This window comes from Serinus canaria, chromosome 17, assembly GCF_022539315.1.
Source record: "Serinus canaria isolate serCan28SL12 chromosome 17, serCan2020, whole genome shotgun sequence".
In the NCBI taxonomy this organism is placed as follows: Eukaryota; Metazoa; Chordata; class Aves; order Passeriformes; family Fringillidae; genus Serinus; species Serinus canaria.
Genome location: NC_066330.1, coordinates 6,254,010 through 6,276,925, shown reverse-complemented (window position 1 = coordinate 6,276,925; position 22,916 = coordinate 6,254,010). Strand labels below are relative to the sequence as shown.

Sequence of the window (22,916 nt, the reverse complement as noted above, 5' to 3'; positions counted from 1 at the left end):
CTGAAATACCTTTCCACATTCACTTCTCAGCAATTACAGTCTTTACACAATTTAAAATCATAAAAAGCAAGTTCCATTTTCCAAATGCCATCCTCAATTCCTTTTGTACATACATGAGAACAGTATCCTTCACAGGCTGCAAAATAATTCCAGAACTTCCAGCTAACTAAACTGCTTTAATAACACCAAACCATTTCCAGCTGTCTCAGGGCTGTGGCACAGACACATTTGTCACCCAGATTACCCAAAGGCCACTTCAGCTGGCTACATCAAATTATTTATAAAAGCCATTCCAAAGCTAAAGATACAGTGCATTAGTCCAAACAAGAAAGCTTTTAAAGCAACTCATTCAAGGGCTGCATTGAGGGTGCCACTGATTAAACCAGAGAGGAATCTGGAAAATGGTGAATAAGAACAGCAAACTGAAACTCAGGAAAAACAGAACTTGAAAAAGAAAAGAAAATTGCAGAAAGAATCAAAAAAATCATGGAATGGTTTGGGTTGGAAGGGACCTTACAGGTCACCTCTTTCCACCCCCTCCCAGGACAGGGACACCTTCCACTGTGCCAGGGTGCTCCAAGCTCTGTCCAGCTTGGCCTTGGACACTTTCAGGGATCCAGGGGCAGCCACAGCTTCTCTGGGCATCTGTGCCAGGGCCTGCCCACCCTCAAAGGGAAGAATTTTTATCCCTAACATCCCATCTTCAATATCTCAATATCTTGCCCTCCTTCATCTTCAGGCCATTCCCCCTTGTCCTGTCACTTCGTGCCCAGAACAAAGCCTTATCAACATCCCTTCATTTACAAACCCTTTCCTTCACAAAAATGAACCCACGAGCAACAAGCCAGAATAAAAATGAACCACTCCTAATTGCTACCTCTCAGGAATCTCTTGATCACTAAAGTTATGGAAGCCACTCTTTGCAGAAGGTGCTACAACATTCCCTGTTAGCAGAGCACAAAATCAAAAGCGACGCTCCCCTTTGTCTGCTCTGCAGGAGCCAAGATCTTCAAAGAGTTTTCAACTTCACTTCTATCACTGCTGCTGAAACAATACACAGAACTCTTTAGCAGACACTGTTTTCCCACCTCTTTGTTTGGGATCACAGTCTGCCTGCAGACAGAAGCTTCAAAACTCATCTGGCCCGAGCACAGCCAGCCTGAGGTTCCAGAACAGCCTCTGAGCACCCAGGTCCCACACAAACACAACAAACTGCCCCCATGCCACAGGGCTCTCCTGGCCACACTTCTCAGGAAGCAAAACACAATGAGAGGATGTTAAAAAAAGCCTAAAATTAAGGTTTGAGTTTGTGGAAGTGTCCCACTGACCCCTCCAGAGCCTGCTCCCAGATGTGATGCAAATCTGGAATTTTCTAGAACACTTTTTTGCCATTTAGACTTCATCAGTTCCAAATGCTCTGGTTCTGTACATTATGAACAAGAAACACAGACTCTCTTTTTCCAAAAGCTGTAATATTTACGAGTGTGTGGTCCCAAGGAGGATTGAAATTCAATTAATTAATGTTCTAAAGCACGCTGAAGTAGGAGATGAAAAGCTCTGAACATTAAGAACAATTATCTAAAATATATTTGGCTTACATCTCTTTTCCTAATATTAAAAATCATACAAAAGCAAGATTTACTATTAGAAATGAAACATATTTTTCCCTTTTATACATCTATTCCTTAAGTACAAAAAAGAGAATAAACTTACTTCATTTGTTCTAGTAAAAGAAAGTCTTTCATGCTGTTCACCCTTCTTATACACATTTTCTTGCTGATGTTCTGCCTCTGCATTTAATCTTGAATATTTTGACTTTTCTTCTGAGGCTCCTTTTTTGCCTTCATGTTTGAATCTCATGACATTACTCTCTAAAGTCATTGTTTGCATAGCTGCATCTTTCAATTCCACTTTCAACAACTGACTTGCCTTATTAATCTGTGGCACTGCATCTGGATAAAGCTTCTCTTCCCCATCAAAAGTTGATTTCAATTCTGCTCGCTGCTTTAAGAATTTAGTGACCTGCTTGAAATGTTTGAGCTGAGCTCTTAGTTGAATAATCATTTGCCTAAGATCTTTTTCATCCTTTTTCTCTATATCTTCACTTGAACATTCTTCCTCTGTCGTGTTCAGATGATCTAACAGTTCATTTACAATTTTCATTTGTTCTTGTCTGCTACACTCAGGAAAGAGGAGAGAAAAGACATGAATTTAGATTTTTATTTAAGCAAACAAAAACACCTTCCAAGAAACCCTTCTGCTGTGTTGTGACATATCTGAAATTCCCAGGAGGTTCTGTTTTTACTTACTAATGAATTACTCACTAACAGAGTTTTTGGAACCTTTTCACAACATGAATTATATCATAAATTGCCTCATCATGGCTTTTCTCCTACTTCACACAGAAATATAAGAAATATGAATGGATTCTCAAAAAGTTTACTCTCCACCTTAAAAATTAATTTATACCAACACCACACCAGACTCTGGACCATACAATCATAGATTAGCCCAAGTTGGAAAGAACCCACAAGGGCCATCAAAGTGCAACTCCTGGCCCTGATGTTGATTTTGTGTGCAAATCTTCTCCTCCATGAATTTCTAATGGAACAGGGAAGATGAAAAGAGAGAAATCAGCCAAACAGCCTGCAAAACCAGCTCATTACAGACACCAAACTGCCCCGTGGATAACTAGCTGCTCATGGACAGCAATGTTTTAAGAGAAACTGAAGCCAAATAAGAGGCATTTAAAGCACAAGCAAGCTCTGAAATTCTAGAGACATTTTCATGTGTCCAATAGAGAGCTGTTTGTGCCATTAAACATATAAACCAGAGTTTTAAACAACTGCATTTGTATCGTTTAGCATTTGAAATGGTAGAAGCTAACTAGGCTTTTTATGGCTTCCTCTGGCATCTAATGGCATTAGTGAGAATTCAGCTGTGCAAAGCACAGGCTCATCACCCATCAGCCTGGTCATTTATACTTGAACACAGGAAAAATTACACACTAGAGTGGTAAAGATGACGGTGCTAGAATTCCTCATTAGCCAACTTTTAAGTAAAGATAACAAATAAACAATGTTTGCTCTTCATTTCTAAGGGAGTAGTATCTCCTCATTCACCACTAACTACTCCTGTGACAACTACAACAATTTATGCCTGTTGGGAGAGTTTTCAATAGTAATGTGAAAATACAGATTTCCTGAGTGAAGCCAAGTGCAGCATGGTGAACACAGAAACCAGGGTTTGACTTGTGTAACCCCACTGGAGATTCTGCTCCAGCACTGACAGGCACTGGGAAAGGCACAGAATTCTGCACACAGTCAGTCCAGAGACCAGGAAAGCAACTAGAGAAGGAAAAGGAGCTACAGAACAAGGAAAGGAACATGAGAATGATCTACAGCAAACTAGAACTCAGTGCTCAACCAGGAGCATGAAACTGGGGTAAATCAGTCAGGGTGTGGGGGTTTCCTTGGCATTGTCCAGTTCCTATGGAAATGAGCATTTCAGCTGGGAATTGATCAAATCCCAGTGTAACACACACACTCTTGAATTCCACTGGTGCCAGTAGGGCTTGTATAGATTTAGGTCAACCAGTGTTTTATCCTACATGAAAAGTGACCCAAGAATTGAGAACACAGCTCAGCCAGTCCTACAGGTGGTGGCACTGGAATAACCCTTCAGTCAAGTGCAGGACAGGGCCCCATCTCCCTAAAGTGAGAGCAGCAAAGCCCTGCCCAGCCCAGGTGAAGTGCCAAGGGGCACTCAGTGTGCAGCACCACCCATTCAAAATTATCCCTGTAAAAACTAACTCTAACTCCAATTCCTCCCTCCTTACATCCTGTTCCATCCTGTTTTTAGAGCAGTAAAGTGTTGTCCCTTCCACCACAGCACTTTTCACTGGCCTGTGCTCTCAGATATTTTGGTTTTTTCAAGAAAAATACCAGCTACTGTCACCTAAGCCCTTTGACTCTGTTAGAGCCCACCCTGGAAACAATCAGTCCCTGCAGTAAAGCTCCCTGGATCAGTAACTTTGCAGAGTTTCTTTCTTGCAATGGGTTTTTTTTAAGGATTTCTACTGATAGTATGTTTCCTAATTACTTAATTGCATGATAGACTAAAATGGCTCTGAAGGTGCCTTGCCAATCTCTCAGGTAAATTAGACAGTGCCATTATCTAAATTCACTTTAGCAAAATTACCTTATTCTCTTCTCAAATAGAAATACTGTCAAAAGCAGTGCCTATCCCTCATACTCACGTAGATTCCAGCACAGATGTTCTATTTTCTCTTAGAAGAGATGTGAGCAAGTTCTCTTCTGTTTCATGTTCACTCACTCCTGTTCTGCTCAAGTGTTTGTCAGTTGTATCATGCTCAAATTGAGGCTTAATTGGACTCCTATAATGTCTGTCTTTGCAGAAACTCTCTGAATAGCCTGATGGAGTTATCTGTTAAAAAATTGCAAACAATGTCTTATTACACAGGTATGTAATGTTCTATTAAATTCAGGGCTGTAATCTTTCTGTAATCAGGTTCTGTAATTCCTGATGCTCTTTATCTACATTAAGAAGCACCCACAGACATTTTGCTGACTATTTATTAATAGAAAAACTAATTAACATCTATTTCATATGATTAATTCATAGGGATCAGTTGTTTAGTAAGGAGTAAGAAGATTTCCCTGAAGGTCTTTATCTAACAAGAGGTATGAAACTTCTGGAATGTTGCCTGCAGACTGCAGCTAACAATTTTATTAGCTCAGCTTTGAACCATTTGTATTTACAGTACAGATTCTGTCCTGGGATCTCCAGATTCAAGCCCTGATGGCTGGGACAGGACAAAACTTGGAAGCATTTACAAGCTGCCAATTTTCTGTATAAAACATCATGGGTGTGTCCAAGGGAATTTCTACCTGGGATCTCTACAGCCATTCAAACCCCAATTAAACAATCAAAATCTGCAGCAATGACATGAGAATTCAATCTGGGCCCATCTGGGTACAATTCCCAACAGCAACAAGAGCCAAAAGAGCTTTTACAATACATCACTTACCTGTTTATCCACCTCACAAGGAAAATCCAAAGATACTTGAAGGCACACCTGGTAAACAGAGAAACACAGAAATTACAGATTTCACAGAGCAAAACACCACCTTTCTTCAACATTACAAACCAGTTTGCAACCTGAGTTAGTTTATGATTGCATGATGCTTTATCTTCCATTGATTAGACTGAGAGGCCAGCAGATTCCTGTTGGTATGAAAATGCAGTTTTACCATTTACCAAGCTATCAAGCATTTCAACCCTAAAGAAAGATCTACAGGGTTTTTTCCTCAACCCCAGCAAGTGAATCTCACACAATTTGTACTGCAGGCCTGACTGCAATGGAGGCAGGAGACAAAGACACACAATTTCAAGGGACTCTGTCACCCCCATTCACGGTGACTATGAGCACTCAAACAGAAACTATGAAAGCAATCTTGAATGCAAAACCAGCCCAGAAACACAGGAAAAAGCTTCCAGAAGATCTTTAGGATAACAATTAGCTGAATGTAAAATCAGAACCCAAGAAAAGTTTGTTTTGTTTGTGCTCTAAGAGAATGAAGGCATGCAAAGACAGCACTGTCCCATAATGCTCCTACCTGACTGACCCTCTCACAAAACTGACTGTTCTGCACCTTCTTGTCATTGTCACCATCTTCAGGCTGCATCACAGGCTTCTCTGTTGTTTCAAGACACTACACAAAGTATGGAATGATGTGAAAATGTAGCACAAAAAAAAAAATACTGGGATATGAAACGTGCATAAATAAGTCAGTGATATGTCTTAAAAGAAAAATAAAAAAGCCTGTAATACAAAGTAACAAACACTGAATTAGATTCCTTCAACAAGATCAAAGAAAATTAATATAAACCCCAGGAATGACTCATATCAAATAAAGTGAAACTTTATCTTCTATATTCCTTCATTTTTATTTAACCCTTCCTCCTCAGAATTTATAGAACACATAAAAACCATTTAACCTCTCATGGCAAAGCAGCTCTGCATCCTCAGTCGTGTCCCCATTCTGCCTATTTTATTTCCCAATTTCCAGAATTTATTTTTATTTGCTACACAATTCAGGCTCTTCTCCAGCATTCAAGAAATAGATGCTTTTAAAACGAAGCCCATGTGGCTTGCTGTACACGAGAAAGATTTACTGTGCCCCTGAAGGTTACAATCTGCTGTGTCTATGCCTAAATTTGCCCATTTGCAGCAAATGGTGCCAAATCATCTTTTACTCCCTGCTTCCCCAGAACCCATCTCATTGCCTGAGCAAAGAGGAGGAGGAGGAGGACTCAGCTTTTTTAGGAGGAGCACCCAAGCCCCTGACATCAGCATCACTGAGAGCAGGAGCAGAACCCCTTTGCTTTGCTGGATGCTGTTGAGCACTTCCAGGGATCCAGAGGCTTCTCTGGGCACCCTGTGCCAAGGCCTGCCCACCCTCCCAGGGAAGAATTTCTTCCTAATATGCCACCTAAACCTGCACTCCTTCATCTAAAGGCCATTCCCTGTGTCCTGTCCCTCCATGCCTTGTCCCCAGTCCCTCTCCAGCTCTCCTGGAGCCCCTTCAGGCCCTGGCAGGGGCTCTGAGCTCTCCCTGGAGCCTTCTCCTCTCCAGGTGAGCCCCCCCAGGTGTCCCAGCCTGGCTGCAGAGGGGCTCCAGCCCTGGAGCATCTCTGTGGCTCCTCTGGAAACTCCAATTTTGCCCAATCCATGGACAGGACACAGCCCTGCCACAGAGGATCCCAGCCTGTGTGGGACAGAGTCAGTTCTGCTTCCTCAGAGCACTGGGAAGTGAATGGATGTGTGTGGTTTGATTTTGATTTTTTAATTGAGTATGCCCTGAATGTATGCATATATAAATACATATATAGATAAAAATATACATATATATACTAAATTAATGAGAAAACCCCTTTCATCTCCCAACTCCTTGCAGTATAAGCAAGTTTAATGGTTTTAGGTATGAATTTTAAAAGGCAGAAACTGGATGGTGCAGAGTATTAATTTATTTGCCTTTTCCTTTTAGAATTCTATATGGAAAACTGACTTTCAAGTCATGTTTGGGTTATCTTGGTATTTTCCCTCAGACTTGGTTCTGTAGGACAACACAGAGTAAAGACAATTTGAAAGCTGGTGAAAGACACAGAGGGGGTTAGGGTATATAACAGGGGCATGCATTACAAAAAAATATTTGTAGTAATCATGGGATGCCAAAAGTCCAATGATGTTAACAATTATTTTTAAAAACCTATTTAGTTTAATCTTCCCTGTATAGGTTCAGAACAAACCCTACATTTGTGTATAAAAAATAAACCTATTTGCACATGTAACTTATCCATGCAATGCAACTACCTGTTATGGATCAACATTATTTAGTATCTGCTTTTCCCAGGCTAGTATTTGCTTTAATAAGTGAGGATTCATTAATGAAATTACTGCATAAGACCAACAGGTTGTAAATACACTGTGACAATAAATCACTGCAGGCTGAGCCTGATCCTATGGTCCTGTGTCTGAGAGGCTGCCATATCCTGGACTCCAAGGAATATGACCTCATGTGCAACAAAATATTAAAAGAAAATAAGTGTCTTAAGGCCAGAAAGAGAAGCCTACCAAATATAAGCTGCCTGTTGTCAAATATTTCTGTGGAGACTGAAAACCAGGAGAATGTTTCTCCTAAATGAAGCACTGATGGGCTTGGTTTGCAAAGCTCCCCAGAGCCCTGAAGGCTGAAATCACTGAGGCTGCTCCTCTCTGAGAAGGCAGATGTTCAGAGGACAGCACAAAACCAACCTTTTCCTCTCCTCCTTCTCCCTCCCAGCAGGAGCAGGAAGCCAAGGAGCAGAGGACAAGGGGCTGTCAGAGCCTGCAGAGGCACCAAGGTGCACATTGCTGATTTCTGCTCTGCCTTTGGGAAGGAAAAGCAGAATGGGAGCTTTTTGAGAACCTGAGGAAGATCCCATATCCAAATTCCTCTTATAACACAGATGTCAGTGCCACCCCAGCACTACCTGAAAACAAATTCTAGCTCAAAAAACACACACAAAAAAAAAGCAAGGGGTTTTGGAGAGTGGTTGTTAATATGCAAAACACACTGCTGTGGCACCCATAACCCAATATCCAGGTTGTCATTTATTGCCACACCTGATAAAAGGATAGCTTTAGAATTAAAAACTTCTAACTAAAGATCCTTTCATTTTTGAGCCCCATAGAGTCATTCTGGCACTGATTAAAATCCATATTTAACTTTCCCCTTTCCTTTCCCAGAATGTTGAGGTTTATTTATATTTTCCAAGCCTCACTCTGTGTCATTTTACATCTGATTCTGCAGTTTCTTCAGTGAGCAGCCCTGTATGTTCCTGACATGTGGAGGGGAGCAGGAGCACACAGCATCCTGTCACGATAATCCTGACAAGAATTCCTTTGGAATTCACTGTGGCATCCACGGGGATGCAGAGCCCTCTGCAGGATAACGAGACAAATTGCTAAAAATGTTAATTATGGAGAGTGCAGGCACCTGGACAGGGATCACCCACCAGCTCTTCTCCCAAACCTCTCAGTGAAACATAAATTCACCATTTCAATAAAACCATGGCACACCTAAAGGTCTGTTTCTAATTTAAAATACATTTCAATTACAGACAGCATGACAGTGTCTTAAAACTGAAGCAAAAATATTTTGTCACTGTCCAGTGTACCTGCAGGAATCATCCAGGAAAAGACAGGAGCTTTTTTCCTGAGTTCTGCAGAAAAAACATTAATTCAACAGTCCCAGTTCTTGAATCAGCCAGTTCTGCACATAACTGATTCAAACTATTTCTAATCTTGTTCTTTTGAGTTTAATTCAGGAATTCAAGACACAAAGCAGCAGCACCATCATCATTCCTTTTGTATTTTTTCCCTCCTGTTCAATACATTTTGCACAAGGATGGAACTGAAAGTAAAAGCCACAAAGGAACAAAAAGACAAACACTACCAGCCACATTTCAGGTAATACTTTCCAAGCTGGAAGGGTCACCCAGAACCTCCTGAACAACCTTTACCACTCACACACATGGGGACCCAGCACCCAAAATGCTCCCAGTGCAAGGATTTTGCCAAGGCCTCTCCTTCCCCAAGGCTGAGACCAGTCCCAGCTTTGGGGAAATGAATGAAACACCCAGCAAGAATTATTTCCTGGCATCTCTCAGCAACTCACTACAGTGCTGGCCCTTTCTTCAGGCACTTCTCTGTTCTATATGAAGAAACAGCCACATGTTTAGGTGAGCTGAAGTTCTAGTCCTTGGGTTATGGCTACACTGAACCCTCCTATTCTGAAGATGCATCAGAGATCTGAAGGAAACTCTTAAATAATTAGACACAGCCTGAGAATGACCATGCAATAGCAAATAGACTTTCAGGAATAACTAAAATGTTTTTTAAGATATTGCTTTCTTTGTAAAGTTAACTATTTCCCTCCCTTTCAATCAACAAAACAAAACAATCACAGACCCAATTAATATTTAAATGAGTATGTTGCTTCCCTAAAATCAACTTGACACATCACTGAACACTTGCATTGAGCTGCTTCTCTGTCGTGCTAACGTGTTAAAGTTGTTTACATCATTAATTTAAAAAGTTATTATAAGGAATTAGCAACCTCAGCCCCAAGGGCTTTCCACTCCTGCACTGATGTAAACGACTCCACAAGGCAGACTGGATGTGAGAGTCAGACTCTAAAACAGAAAACCTACCTCTCTGTGGTTTAGTGTTCCCAATGCTTCCTTTCCTTGAGAATCCTTTGTACAACACCCAGACTGTCTTGCCTTGAGTTCTTGATTAATTGACTGCAGCTCTTTGACCATCAGGAGCAGGTCAGCAACCTATAAACCACAGGAAGAACAAGCAGAACTGGTAACATCCAAACTAGTGGGAGAACAATAATGGCAGATAAACCCTCAGCTAAATGCAAACTGCACTGGGTTTGTGTGTCTGCCCCTGTGTTCATCTCCCCAGGTATGGAAAGATGCTGCTGTATTTGTGAGTTAGTGTTCAAGGTACCTTCATCTGGTAACACTGTTCACAGTCAGCTATAAAGTTTAGGTAACAAGTTTCACAACTCAGTAGCAAGAACAAACCTGAGGGCACTCACACAAACAGCTGATTTGAGAAGAAACACTCAGTGCAAGAAAAAACAGCATTACTGGAAAGAAGCAGCATTCAGGAACAAGATGTTCTTCTCTCTCCAAACCCCTTTAAAAGCCACTCTCACTCTGAGCAGTTTCACAGACACAGAATCTGACTGGGCTGTTGGGCTCAAAACTCTCGTGGCCACAAAGCTATGAAGTGTATCAAGAAACTTGGAGAAAAAAGTGAAATCTTTTTATCAGACCAATTAATATACTTGGAAAACCAGGTCAGCTTTCAGTCCCACCCTTTTTCCAGTAAGAAATTACTTACAAGTGTCTTCTGCTAATGAGTGTCCCTGAGCCTTCTGAAAGGAACATGCTCAGAGATAGAAGTGGTGAAAGCCCAGAATGGCACTGGGACACAATCTGGGGTTTTTTTAGGGACACCTGTTCCAAGTAAGACAAACTTCCTTCCTTCAGACTACCCACCTCCAGAGCATGAGCACCTGCCTACAATTCAGCTGTCCCTGAGAAACAGGAAAACTTCACTTATGCTCACACCCAACCAACCATATTCAAAATTATTCCTTGTTACCAACTGGTGCATGGATCAGATGCCACTGTGCAGGATCAGGAGAAAGAGAAGAAGTCTCTGAACTCCAATACTGATTCATTGTTTGCTCTGCATATTTCATCTCTAAATTTCAGTTTTCCCTACAGACAATAGAGAACTCACCTCAGGGTTATTTTATAACATGCCCTATTTACCAAAGGATTTGCAAATCCTGGGATGGAGTGTTCTGTACAGAACAGGGAGTACAGACACCACCACCTCCATGATCAATAAAGGTGCATGAAATACACACTGTGGGATGCTCAAGGCAAAACCTTTCTTTGGAGTTGATGTAGATGAAGTCTGAAACTTGTACTGAGTCAAAACCTTGAGTCCAGGTGTCCAAGACTACAAAACCCTGGCTGCAAATCACTCAGCTTTCAGCTGATTCTCAAGCCCAGGGGTGTAACAAAGTCTAAATAGTTCATAAAAGGTGACCACAGAGATGGGAGCTTCAAATCCTTCAGATCCACCCAACTGTACCTAAATGAATGTTTTTGTGAGAGACACAGAAAGTAGAAACAAAGCAGAATTAAGCCATTAGGAACAGTAAATAATGAAAAAGATCAATACCTTTTTTTTAAGTTCTTCCAGAGACAGATGGTCTATCTGAAGGCTTAAATGGTCTTGTTCTCCTAAACAGATACTCATGTAAGATGTTTGATCTCCACAGAAAGATAAAGTTTCATCTGCCAAAATAGCCAAGGACAGAGGTTATTTCAGAAACTCCATTTGCAGGAAAACACAGCACAGAATGCACAGGACATTTCCAATAAGAACCTTCCAGTAAGTCTGTGGGAGGCCACTTAAAATGTTTCATTCCCAAAATAAGCTTTCTGTTTAATTGAAAAAAATTTGTCCTCATATTTCTTTATACTTCTGTCACACAGACTTGCTGCATTTTCTGTGGCTGTTATTTTCTGTGGTTATCAGCACGAGTTGTGAATGCAATTCTGAATTATAATTTACATATTTAGCATTACAATTAGAAATAATTTTTGTGAAGGATAAGTTAGGCATGAATAGTTCTTCTATTTTAACTATAGTTTAACAAGGTCTCAAGGAAAAACGTCAGGTTAGACAAAGTTAATGAACTTATTTTGCTTTTGGGTCAAAAGAATGCAGTAATTGGATTGAAAACAGTTACTTATTCACTGCCTCTACAACTGCAGGAATTATTTATGTTTCAATAAACACCTGTTTATTTACAATATAAATGACAGTCAATTCTATAAATAAATCTCATTAGATAGGGAGAAAGCATAACTAAATTAGGACAAAGAAGAGACATGCAAATCCTACTCCCAGTTCTGACACTGATCCTGTGGCTGCTGCAAGGACCCCAAAGTCACAAATCATGACTAATTTTTCAGCCTTTATTCCCTCAGCCTCACCCTCAGCACAACAGCTCCTGAGAGCCCTGGAGTATCCACAAGACCCTTTGGCCCACCCTGGTTGTTGATTATCTCTGGGCTTTTGAGGTTGGAAACTCTGAAACAGCTGAAGTTTACCTTTTGTCACTTATCAGAGCTGTCAAGTGATGCTAAAATTGAAAATCTAAGTTGAAAGGGGAAGTGAACAGGCTTTACTGTTATTTATATATCCCCTATGGGATAAAACAGAAACATCTTGTACATATGCAGTAAACTGTTTAATGATACCCACTTATATTATTCTTTTCTATATCTAAGAATATACTAAAAACACCTCCCAAGACATACAGCAAAAAAGCCAGAAGCTAAGCTATATTTAAAAGCTCTACTTTTTCTGAATTACTAAGTAACAAAACTTTTAGGTATTTTTTTCCTTTCTCTGGAAATACTTCTGTTAGGAGGAGGTGACCAGTGCCTGAGCCACGAGCTCTTTGGGAAGTGATTACACCCCATGGTCAGAAAGTGATCCCATGGGGGATTCCAAAGCAGGAATCTCTGACTTTTGTGGAAACAAATTCTGTGGGTACAAAAGCTGCAGGCAGCATGAAATGACCCCTGCAGTAGAACTGCCATGGAATTTCTAACATTTGCTGCATGGAAAGATAGAAACTGTCCCTCTCTATGTGCCCTGATTGCTCCAGGACATTCTGCTACAAATCCACCAAATCAACTGTATAAAAAGTCAAAAAGAAATCTTTTTGCACCTTTTAAGAAGAAATATTTTCATACCTTTTTTACTCTCAAATATTTTTTCTCCATGCCAGCAAACTGACTGTAATAAACCCACTTTTCTTTTGTGCTAGAGGAGGGTTGGGCTGGGCATGGATACAAACCTTTGTGATTTTTCATATCCTTAATCTGATCTTGTAAAATCTTCTGGAGATTCCTGTTACCTAAAACATCTTCTTCCAGTTGTTTTCTCAACATGAAAATATTGTTCAGTTCCACTTGCAAGCTATTTATACTGGGAGGAAAAAAGGGACAAATAAATCTCTGAGATTCAATTCAAAACACTTTGGTGTGCACTGGTTTTTCCTCCACTCAGGCTTGCAGCCATTTCCCATTCCCCACGGCTGGGTTTCATCCCACACTTCCATCATTCTGATGCATAAGCACAAACAAATCCCTACATAGAGAGAGGAGATTAAATGTTTACATACACAGCATTTTCCTGCTCTTTTGGGCTCTGCTGCCTAAATCAGCTTCCCCATGACAGAGCTCTTCTACCAGCCTCTTTCTGAGCAGTTCTTTTTAAGGAAAATCTAAATTACTATCTTCTAAAAACTGTGCCAGAAAAATATCATTATCACATAATGCTGATGGCTTTGTGTATTCCATTATGTGGTGACCATGGAAACTTTGTTCCCTTGCCACAGAGCTCCAGCAGATAATCTAATCCTGCACTTAGGAAAAATATCAGAAGATCCTGTTCCATTGAAAATAGGACCCAGACACAACTAACTGATTTATTCCTTCATTTATCCACAGTCTGTAAAAAGACCCCTTGAGTTCTAAATTGTCTCAATTGTCTCAGTTACCAAAATGGGGCATAAATGTCCATACTGAGAATTTATAATTTGTCGAGGTGAAATAATTTTTTAAGCAACTTTGCTACTGAAGCTCTTCAGCATCAGCTGCCCCTCAGGCCCCAGAGTCAGCTGCCCCTTGCTACATCTTCCCACTCCCTTCAACTACACCAACAAGGCAGTTCTGATCAATCTGTAAGAAGATTTAAGTGCTGAAAATAAACCAACCTGAAATTGTAATAAAATGAAATAAATTTGATTTAATAAAAAATAAATAAGAGGCTGTTACTGAACTCTCTGTACTATTTATTTGTGCATTTACTTCACTTAGTGTTTTAAGATAAATTAAGCTGCTGCAGAATTTCCATGCCACTGCACTAAATGACAGAGAATTCAGGGATCTTTAAAAAAATTTCAATCCACCTGATGGGAGAGTGTACAGGAAGACAGAGCACATCATACTTGCATGAGAATAACAGCATATTGCAGATGCTCATTAATTAAAAGGCTACATGTATGAAAAGCCTCTCAGTCTGTCTCCTGACAAGAGTGCTGTTGTCAGGGGTTCCTGCACAAGAAACTACTGCTTTAAACAATTCTTCCTCATACAAGAGCTTCTTTGAAGTGAGAGCTCTCTTAAATGCTCAGCAAAAAAAGATTAAGAGTAAAACCAAACCAACACATGACTAGAAGCCAGGTAAGCACATTTTCTCCTTTCCATGAGTTAAAGGTTTTATAAGAACAAGGCCTGACTCCCCTCTTGGAAAGAGAAGGAATGTCTTGGTTGTGACATCCAGTAGCTCATTTTGAAAAATAACCACCCAGGCTGCTTAAAATAAATAATGCCTAAAAGAAGCAAGAAAACAGATGTTTGCCCAAAATCCATGTCACTGCTGATGGCAATTAAACCCAGCTTCCTCATCTGTGCATCTGCAGGGCTTGTTTACCCACTCCCCAGAAGTCTGGGATTCAAGTTTTGGTGAAGTTTCTAGCACATTCCAGCTCCCAAAACTGGGAGATGGAGGAATAAGAGCAGCTCCAAGCCCTAGCTCACTGTGCATCCTCTGCTGTGGTGGCACAACAGGCACTGACTGCTCCATGCATTCCAAAATCCCAGAATTCACAGAATCACTGGGTTGGAAGAGACCTTCAAGACCATCGAGCCCAACCTGTTCCCTGACACCTCAGCTCAACCCTGGCACCCAGTGCCACACCCAGGCTTTGTTAAACACACCCAGGGATGGGGACTCCACACCTCCCTGGGCAGCCATGCCAGAACTTTATCACCTTTCTGTAAAAAACTTCTTCCTCATATCCAACCTGAATTTCCCTTGGTGCAGCTGGAGGCTGTGAGCTCTGGTTCTATCAGTGCTGCTGGAGACAGAGCCCAGCCCAGCTGAGCACAGGCACCTTTCAGGAGCTGTGAGAGTGATGGGGGCAGCCCTGAGTCTCCTTTTCTCCAGGCTGAGCACCCCCAGCTCCCTCAGGGCTCCCTCTCAGGGTTTGTGTTCCCAGCCCCTCTCCAGCCTCGCTGTCTCCTCTGGATGCACTCGAGGATGTCTCAATGTCCTTCCTAAACTGGATAGAGCACTCAAAATCCCACATCAGGGATCAGGACTAATGATCCTGATCCTACAGAAGCTCATTGCAAAAGCCCAGTGATTACACCTGCAGTTCTGGGCTTGCTTATTTATCTTATCTAGAGCAGCCAGTTTCAGAGCCAGCTGCTTTGCTGTCATTGCTGTACAGCATGTGGAGCCTCTCCCTGCCCACAGAGCAGGAGCCACTGCCAGGTCCCACTCTTGATATGAAATCAGAAATAATCTCCATCAGCTGGCTGCTAGCATTATTTTTCATCAGTATTTTTTCTAGTATCTAAAGCAGGTCCTGAGCTGTGGCCAAGCACAAGCTGGCATTGCTGCTAAGTGCTTAACTCACACACAGATCTCATCTAGTCTAGTGCTGCTTCTTTTTATGGTTTCCAAACTATAGTGGTCTATAAAACAACTGCAAAATATAAATAAACATTCCCCCAAAGCTGGCAGGTATAAGCCACTGCTTTCAGGAGCTGGCTCTCAAATGTTTTAAATACTTCATTAAGAAATTTGCAATTACAGCAATAATTTTTTAAAAAAACTTTTAAATTTCATTTGTCTACAGACTAAGAATTTTCTTTAGCATAACAACGTCTCCTTCTCAACTGCCAAGCAATAACAAGATACAGAGTAGGCTGCAGATTTCTTTCTGAATTGTTGGGTTCTTTGATTTTAAAAGGTAAAAAACCACTTGCTCCTGCCACCCTTTTCAATGCTTTACACTGAAAGTACACTATGCAAACTTCAATTACTCTGTTTTGTTTAACCTTCTCCCAAATCTTCATATTTATTTTCTCATCAAAATTCCCAGAGTGTCACTTTTAAGATAAGCATTATCTGTATTTTAGGAGTAAAAAATGGCAAATTGTCCAGTGCCCAAAAGTTCACTGCAATTTGGTTTTACAACAGATGCCAAAACACAAGACCTAAGTATGGAAAATCCTGCTGCTTACTTTGGTACCTAAATGGAAACAGGGCTCATTTGAGATTCCAATCTAAAAAGAAACATTTTCAGAAACATTTCAAGTCATTTAGATAATAGAAACTCACTTACATAAATATTTCTCTTTAGAGACTACTACAGAGAGCTTATAAACAACTGGCCAGAACAAACTCATCTCCAGTAAAGCTGCACATTTTTTTACAACTTCTGACTTTGCCCTCTGAGTTCAGATTATCCCCCAAAACAGAAGAAGCACTTACCTATCTGACTCCTTGAAGGTCTTCACTAGAGTAGAATAAATATTCTGTTCTTTCCTTAAAGCAAGGATCAGCCTCTCATATTCAGCTTCTTTATTTTCCTAAATGAAAAGAACATCCTATGTTTACAATGTGATTTTCATGTCTGTGCCCATGTGTGTGTGCTTGTGTCCTGAAGCACTTCAATCCCAGTTTTCTGAACAGCATCACCAGCATGGATCTGAGAACCATTCACTGCCCTCAAATCCAGCTGTTACTGAAGGAGACAAGATTGCTTCACTGTGTACCCACCATGAGTGAATCACACACCTCAACAGAGCCCCAGCATTTTTCTCACAGCCTCAGAAGTTTCCCCCATCCCCAGCAAAAGCACTCCCAAAGTTCCCACGACAGGAACAACCTGGCAGACAGCTACCCCAGAGGAGGGGAAGGGGAGCAAACAAGCCAAAGCTCCAAGCACACATTTTAGAACAAGTCCTCTTTGTGTTCTGGATAAAACTGGCTTTTTTGGGGTGAGAAGATTCAGCAAATTCTGTTCCAACTTTGCACAAGAAGGATTATATTGAGCCCCAAATAAAGGATGAACATATCAGACACTGCATAAGTCAGTTTTCTGCACACTACAAGCTGCTGCTTCACTCGTGTGAAGAAAAGAAAATGGTTTATCTGCAGTCTTGCTCACAGAAAGGATCATATTATTATTATAAGAATAAACATAAACTCTTTGGTACATTCTCAGTAAGGATCCTCTAATTTCCCCAGACTTTTTTCACTCCAAAACAACCAGAGAGTCACTTTTTCAGCAGGAAGTAAAAAATGCAGCTACTTAATGGAGTATTTTCTTGCACTTACTATGTAAAAATATCCAAGATATCAGTCATTTCCAAAGGGAAAATAACTGGGATATTATAGCAAATTCAGAGGTATTAATATCAGGCACAAATTCTGCCTCTCTTTAAGAATTTTGGTCCTCTCAGTTTTCTATTTTGACGGAAAACTGAAAGGAGGAAGAAAAAAGGTGTCACAGCTAAGGGGGAATTTCAGCTAAGGGAACTCTTAAGAGATACTAAGTCATTAGTGAACAGATCATTAACAAGGAAGAAACCTACACCCAGGAGTTTTAAGCAGCTGTTATTATTCCAACTGCAATTCCTAAGGAGGAAATTGCAACCAAAAAAAAATTCAGCTACAATAGAATCTCGTTAACTCACACTACAGATGCAAAGATTGCTAATTTGAACAATTCAGTGTTCTGCAAAGTAAACAGCACAAAAGCAAGGACAACCTGTGTTTACTTTTAATTATTTACACTCTTACTTCACAATATGCCAGCAAATATGTTAAATAATATTTTGGAAGTGTAATCAAGCTGTGCTCAGGTGACTCCAGTTCAGGTAACCTGCCTGGCAGGTCCTGCTGCAGCTCCTACCACTGATGCTCCAGAGCCTCTGAAGAAGTGACCTTGCCTTTGGACAGGTGCTCCATGCTCAGCTGCCATCATCTTCCTTGAGAAAGTCTCATTATCAAAGAAATGAAAAAGCTTTCTCCACCATTACTGTCTACCAGTCTAATTATTTTAACCTTGCCTGATGCTTTTAGAAACCTTGACACACCAGGCTGCAAACAACACAAAAAGAGACAAGAAATGTCCCTTCAAAAGCAGCACATTTGTTCAATGATCTGTACACCATGATGCACTGATGGAGTCAGGCAGTGATTCAAAAATTTATCAGTACCTAAAGGCTGCATCTAAGAGACATTTCCAGGTTCTAGTGCAATTCAGACATTAAATACTATTCTGTATCAAAGTGAAAAATCCTGAGCTTCACATCTAATTTATTATCTAGATGAGCAGAGGAAGAGCTCCCAGCAAAGCTGCTGACTGAGCACAGAGAAACACAAAAACAGATGGAGGTGGGTGATCCAGAGGCCAGTAATAAAATAATCTGATGAAAAAAAAATTTAAAAGTACCTCTTGCAGCCTAAATTAAGGAGTCTTATCAATGTGCTGGAATCTCAGCCTTTCAAGAACAGTCATTAAGCAAGAAATACATGGATTGTAATTTAAGTTGGAAAAGTTTGATCACAAACACTGACCAATGACATAGAAAGTAACAGGAAAAAATTAATCTTTTCATTTAATTTAGTTGGTTCACAGTCTGTTAAAAGTTCTAGTGAACTCTTCCATATGTCTGATCCAAACCTTGCCATTATTACTGAGGACACTAGAGAACTCTGTGCTAATTAAAGCCCTTCCTGAAGGCCTGGCAGAGCACTGTCATTGTGCAGAGTTAGGGAGCTCAAATGAGGGAAGGAATGGCTGCTGCATCAACAAAGCAGTGCCACACACAAACACTGTTCCTTTCAGGATTCACATGTTGGGTTCTCCATTTGGACCAAAATCTCAGTAACCTCATGAAATCCTCCCAACTCTTTCTGCCTAACAGGAGACATGAGCTGTTTCTTAATTCCAAATGTCACAGGCTATACACAAATTATTAAATTCTAAATTCAACTACCTAGGTAAAGGTTAGCAAAATCATGAGGAAGTGATCCTGATTTTTTCAGAATCTTCCATGAATAATAAGGATGAGGAGATGCAGCATGAACACCCCTTTTTTTTTTGTACATTATTACTGTCATTTCTAAATAACGTGTAGGAGTGAATTATTTCAATCAACTCCCCGACGGTACACAAAACATAAGGCAGCTCTGTAACTTAAATAGACTGTAATGCTGTGGGAGTTAATGAAACATTAAACCTCTTGACACATGGTGTGAGGGAAAATGTGTTAGAGGAGATAGCTGCAAGACATCCAGGACCATATTGCAGTGAAGGATTTATATTCCCGTGAAAGGAGGCAATCTAATATGTTAAAGTCTATATTTAAGTCTGAAATACTATTCCTAAGCAGCAGTGGTGGAAAACATAACTTATTTTCATTAAAGGTTCCTTTAGATTGCAAGCAATGAAAGTAAAAGGTTTATACCCCCACAATAAATAACTTATTGGCAACGTCACGAGAATATCTGGTTACCTCACTGAATGTTCTTGTGCTTCCAACAACCCTCAGGATCATTTCAAAATCTCTTAAGGTTAAAGGATAAATGACTGAGAGAAGGATATTAGCTGTACCTCCTCACTGATCCTTCACTAGTATTTGGTCATTTCTTTCCATTTCTAAATTCCTTGACTGTAAAACACATTTAACTGTGAGACTTCCCCTAATCAGAAGTTGCCAGACTCCCCTAATTATCAATGCCCTCACTCACTCTCTCTCATGACAGTGGCTCAAAAATCCAAACTCCAAAATTAGAACCTGTAATTTATCTTTCCTGGCCTGGCCAAGGCACCCAGCAGAGCTCTGGGTGTTGGTTGTTTTAAAATCTATCACTACATTAAAATAAAGTGCAAAGATATGCTGAAAGAGAGAAAAGTTCTGTATCTCTCCAATCAATTTCTTCAACTTTAAGAGATCAGTGAGGCTGAAGAGCCTGGTTTCTGTCCCCTCTGGTGGGGAGGATCCAGCTGTGGGTTTGTTGAGAGTCAGTGCAGCACAGCAAAGCCATCCCAGAGTGCCAGGCAGCCAATGAGAGCAGAGCTCTGGATAATCTGTGTCCAAAAACTGGTGATTAATATGCCCAAGTGGGTCCTTACAGGAGATAGGTGACACAGAGGTTGAGCTGAGGGGACAATGGGCTGTGATTAGCTATTGTTCAGTCACTGAGTGCACAGAGCAGAGAATGGGCTGTGATTAGAAGGTGTGTCTGGGTGATTACCTGCACTGCCTGCCACTGCTCCTGCCCTGGTTACCCACCTGAACCCAGGGAGGGGCACACAGGCAAGTCAGTGTTTGATTTCCAGTAATTCCCTGTGATTTTCCATCCTAGGTCCCTTTGTGACAGAAGTTAGGTGCATGCACTGCAGTTTGTTGTGCAGAAGTGGAATTTCCCCCAAGCCTTTCCCAGACCATTTTCTGTGTCTGCACATTCACATATACTGGGATAAACCTTCACTGCTGCCCAGGCAAACAGGGCTGCAGCTCCTTTTCTCTGAGCTGGTCACACAACCAGGACTCCACACGTTCTTATCTCTCCTATGGTTAATTATAGTGCCCATCACATTCATCATCTCACCACCAGACTGTTCAGAATGTGACCCAAAACACTGCACTCATGTTTCCTTTGCCACTGGCTCCCTTTATTTTGAACTTCCTTGAGAAAGTCTGTTAATGACTGACATATTATCAAAGAAATGAAAAAGCTTTCTCCACCATTACTGTCTACCAGTCTAATTATTTTAACCTTGCCTGATGCTTTTAGAAACCTTGACACACCAGGCTGCAAACAACACAAAAAGAGACAAGAAATGTCCCTTCAAAAGCAGTACATTTGTTCAATGATCTGTACACCATGATGCACTGATGGAGTCAGGCAGTGACTCAAAAATTTAACAGTACCTGACTTCTTTTTGCTAGAACAGAATGGAGGGTAAAGAGAGAAGGAAGTATTTCTAAAACTAAAATTTTGAATTTTGACCTCTCACTTCAGGTACAAATCTTTTCAATTCATGGCATCATATAAAGTAATGGGCATATATTGCTCATCCTTTTTTAATACACATATTTCTGTACAAGTTCTTCTTTGTTTTAAAGCAGTTTTCTTCTTGCCCTGGACATGTTTTCACTCCTACCTGTATTTATTCTCACATTCCATTTATCTCCTGTGGTCACCAGCTCTGTGCAATCTTTCCCCTTATCCATCCAAAGTACACAAACTCCTCTCTGCACCTCTCTCCAGAAATGCAGATATCCTCCCACTCAATGAATTATGTCTGCCCTAACCACCAAGAAACCCCTATCTCTTTATGGCAGGCAAAACACCTGAAAGCAGGGAATTTAGTGATGCCATACAAGGTCATCAGAGCCATGGTGAATTACAACATGTATCAATCCACAGCTTTGAAGCCAAAGTCAAAATTCTCTTCAATTTGAAGGTACTTACCTGCAAACGATCAGTTATGCAAAACTCACCTCCAGCTCTCTGACTATCTTGATAATTGACTGTTGAGTCTGTGCAGCACATTTCTCCTCTACTAAGCCCTCATTTTTCAGTTCAAGTTCTTCATTAGCTCTTAAAAGGTTCTTGCACTTATTCTGGAGCTCCTGCAGCTCTGCATCCTTTTCTTTAACTGTTCCATCAAGTCTCTAACAAAGGAAAACAGGCAATTTTACAAAATTTACTCGAATTTGAAACTGCAAAATACAAAATTCAGAAGAATAACCAAGGATGACCTGGAACATGTTATTTACACTCCTTGCAAAAAGAGCTCTATTCAAGACACCACAATCAAAACCAAAAGATGCACAGAAGCTTTCCTCACCTATGCAACCTTTTCAGTATTAAAAAATGAAGTCAAGGCATGCACCTTTGTCTCCAGGTACAGAGCAACCTCAAATCCTCTCTGCATTGCTGAATACCATCACTACTTTTTACTCTGTGAAAACTGAGCAGGGGCCTGTTGCCATTCAGGCAGGAACCTTCTCATACAGGACATTCAGGGCTCCCAGAAAAGGAGATAAAATATTTCAGTATCTATTCCTCAATTTCCACTTTGTGCACAATAAACTGAAAATCATGAGCACTTCAGAGCTTTTACAACAGTGACAATCCTACGTAAGTATTAGCAAAGCTTTCTTCCCCCTCTGTCCACACGCTTCACAAAACCCTAACAAGAAATCCTGGTGAATGTCACACACTCTGTAATTACAGGTCTGCTCTGCAAATACTGTATTATGAGAAGTGAAGGATTATCTTCAAAATCAACAATAACTCCAACTACAAACGTGATTTTGTAATAATTCCCCACACAAAATCAAACGATAACTTTCCATTTTTCACTTCAGAGTAAGTCTACCTACCTCAAGCAGCAGATCCTTGTGATTGACACTGTCTGTCAGCTGCCTTATAACAAGTTCTTGACTCTGCAGCTTCTGATTGCTTTCACTCAAAAGAATATTGTAATGGTGTTCAACTGCTTTTTCTTTCTCAGCCATTTCACCATGTAATTTCTCTAGTTGATTTCTAAGGTCCTACCAAAAAAAAAAAAAATGAAACTGAATATGCAGCAAATCAACTTTAAAGAAAGTTTAAAACTAACAACCCACACTACCACTGAAGAATGTACTGAAGCCACTTTCTCTTGGCATCAATGAATACAATTAAAGAAAGAACAACTTTCAGATAAGATGTCAGTATTTTCTTCCATAAATCTAGGTTGTTGTTTAAATGCTTTTCATACAGAATGGCTGGTCTCCAAGGCTGTTGGGAATATTATGCACATAGATGTTGTCAGAATGAACATTCACTTCTGAGTCAATTTACTCCCTGGCTAGAA

The 22,916-nt window shown here is 40.5% G+C and overlaps 1 protein-coding gene across 5 annotated transcripts in view; it reads right to left on the bottom strand.

The window, feature by feature from the left end:
- Positions 1 to 22,916, bottom strand: part of CDK5RAP2 (CDK5 regulatory subunit associated protein 2) — a 69,909-nt gene that overhangs the window by 28,965 nt on the left and 18,028 nt on the right. For 4 of the 5 annotated variants that reach the window (XM_050980968.1, XM_030231988.2, XM_030231990.2 and 1 more), the window contains 10 exons: positions 22,441 to 22,611; positions 21,553 to 21,726; positions 16,523 to 16,620; positions 13,032 to 13,162; positions 11,339 to 11,454; positions 9,778 to 9,906; positions 5,640 to 5,735; positions 5,051 to 5,098; positions 4,259 to 4,446; positions 1,714 to 2,176 (listed from right to left, as the gene is read on the bottom strand). In XM_050980968.1, coding sequence (XP_050836925.1) covers positions 1,714 to 2,176; positions 4,259 to 4,446; positions 5,051 to 5,098; positions 5,640 to 5,735; positions 9,778 to 9,906; positions 11,339 to 11,454; positions 13,032 to 13,162; positions 16,523 to 16,620; positions 21,553 to 21,726; positions 22,441 to 22,611 — 1,614 coding nt within the window. The remainder of the gene's footprint in view (positions 1 to 1,713; positions 2,177 to 4,258; positions 4,447 to 5,050; positions 5,099 to 5,639; positions 5,736 to 9,777; positions 9,907 to 11,338; positions 11,455 to 13,031; positions 13,163 to 16,522; positions 16,621 to 21,552; positions 21,727 to 22,440; positions 22,612 to 22,916) is intronic. The other variant, XM_030231989.2, reaches the window with a different exon arrangement.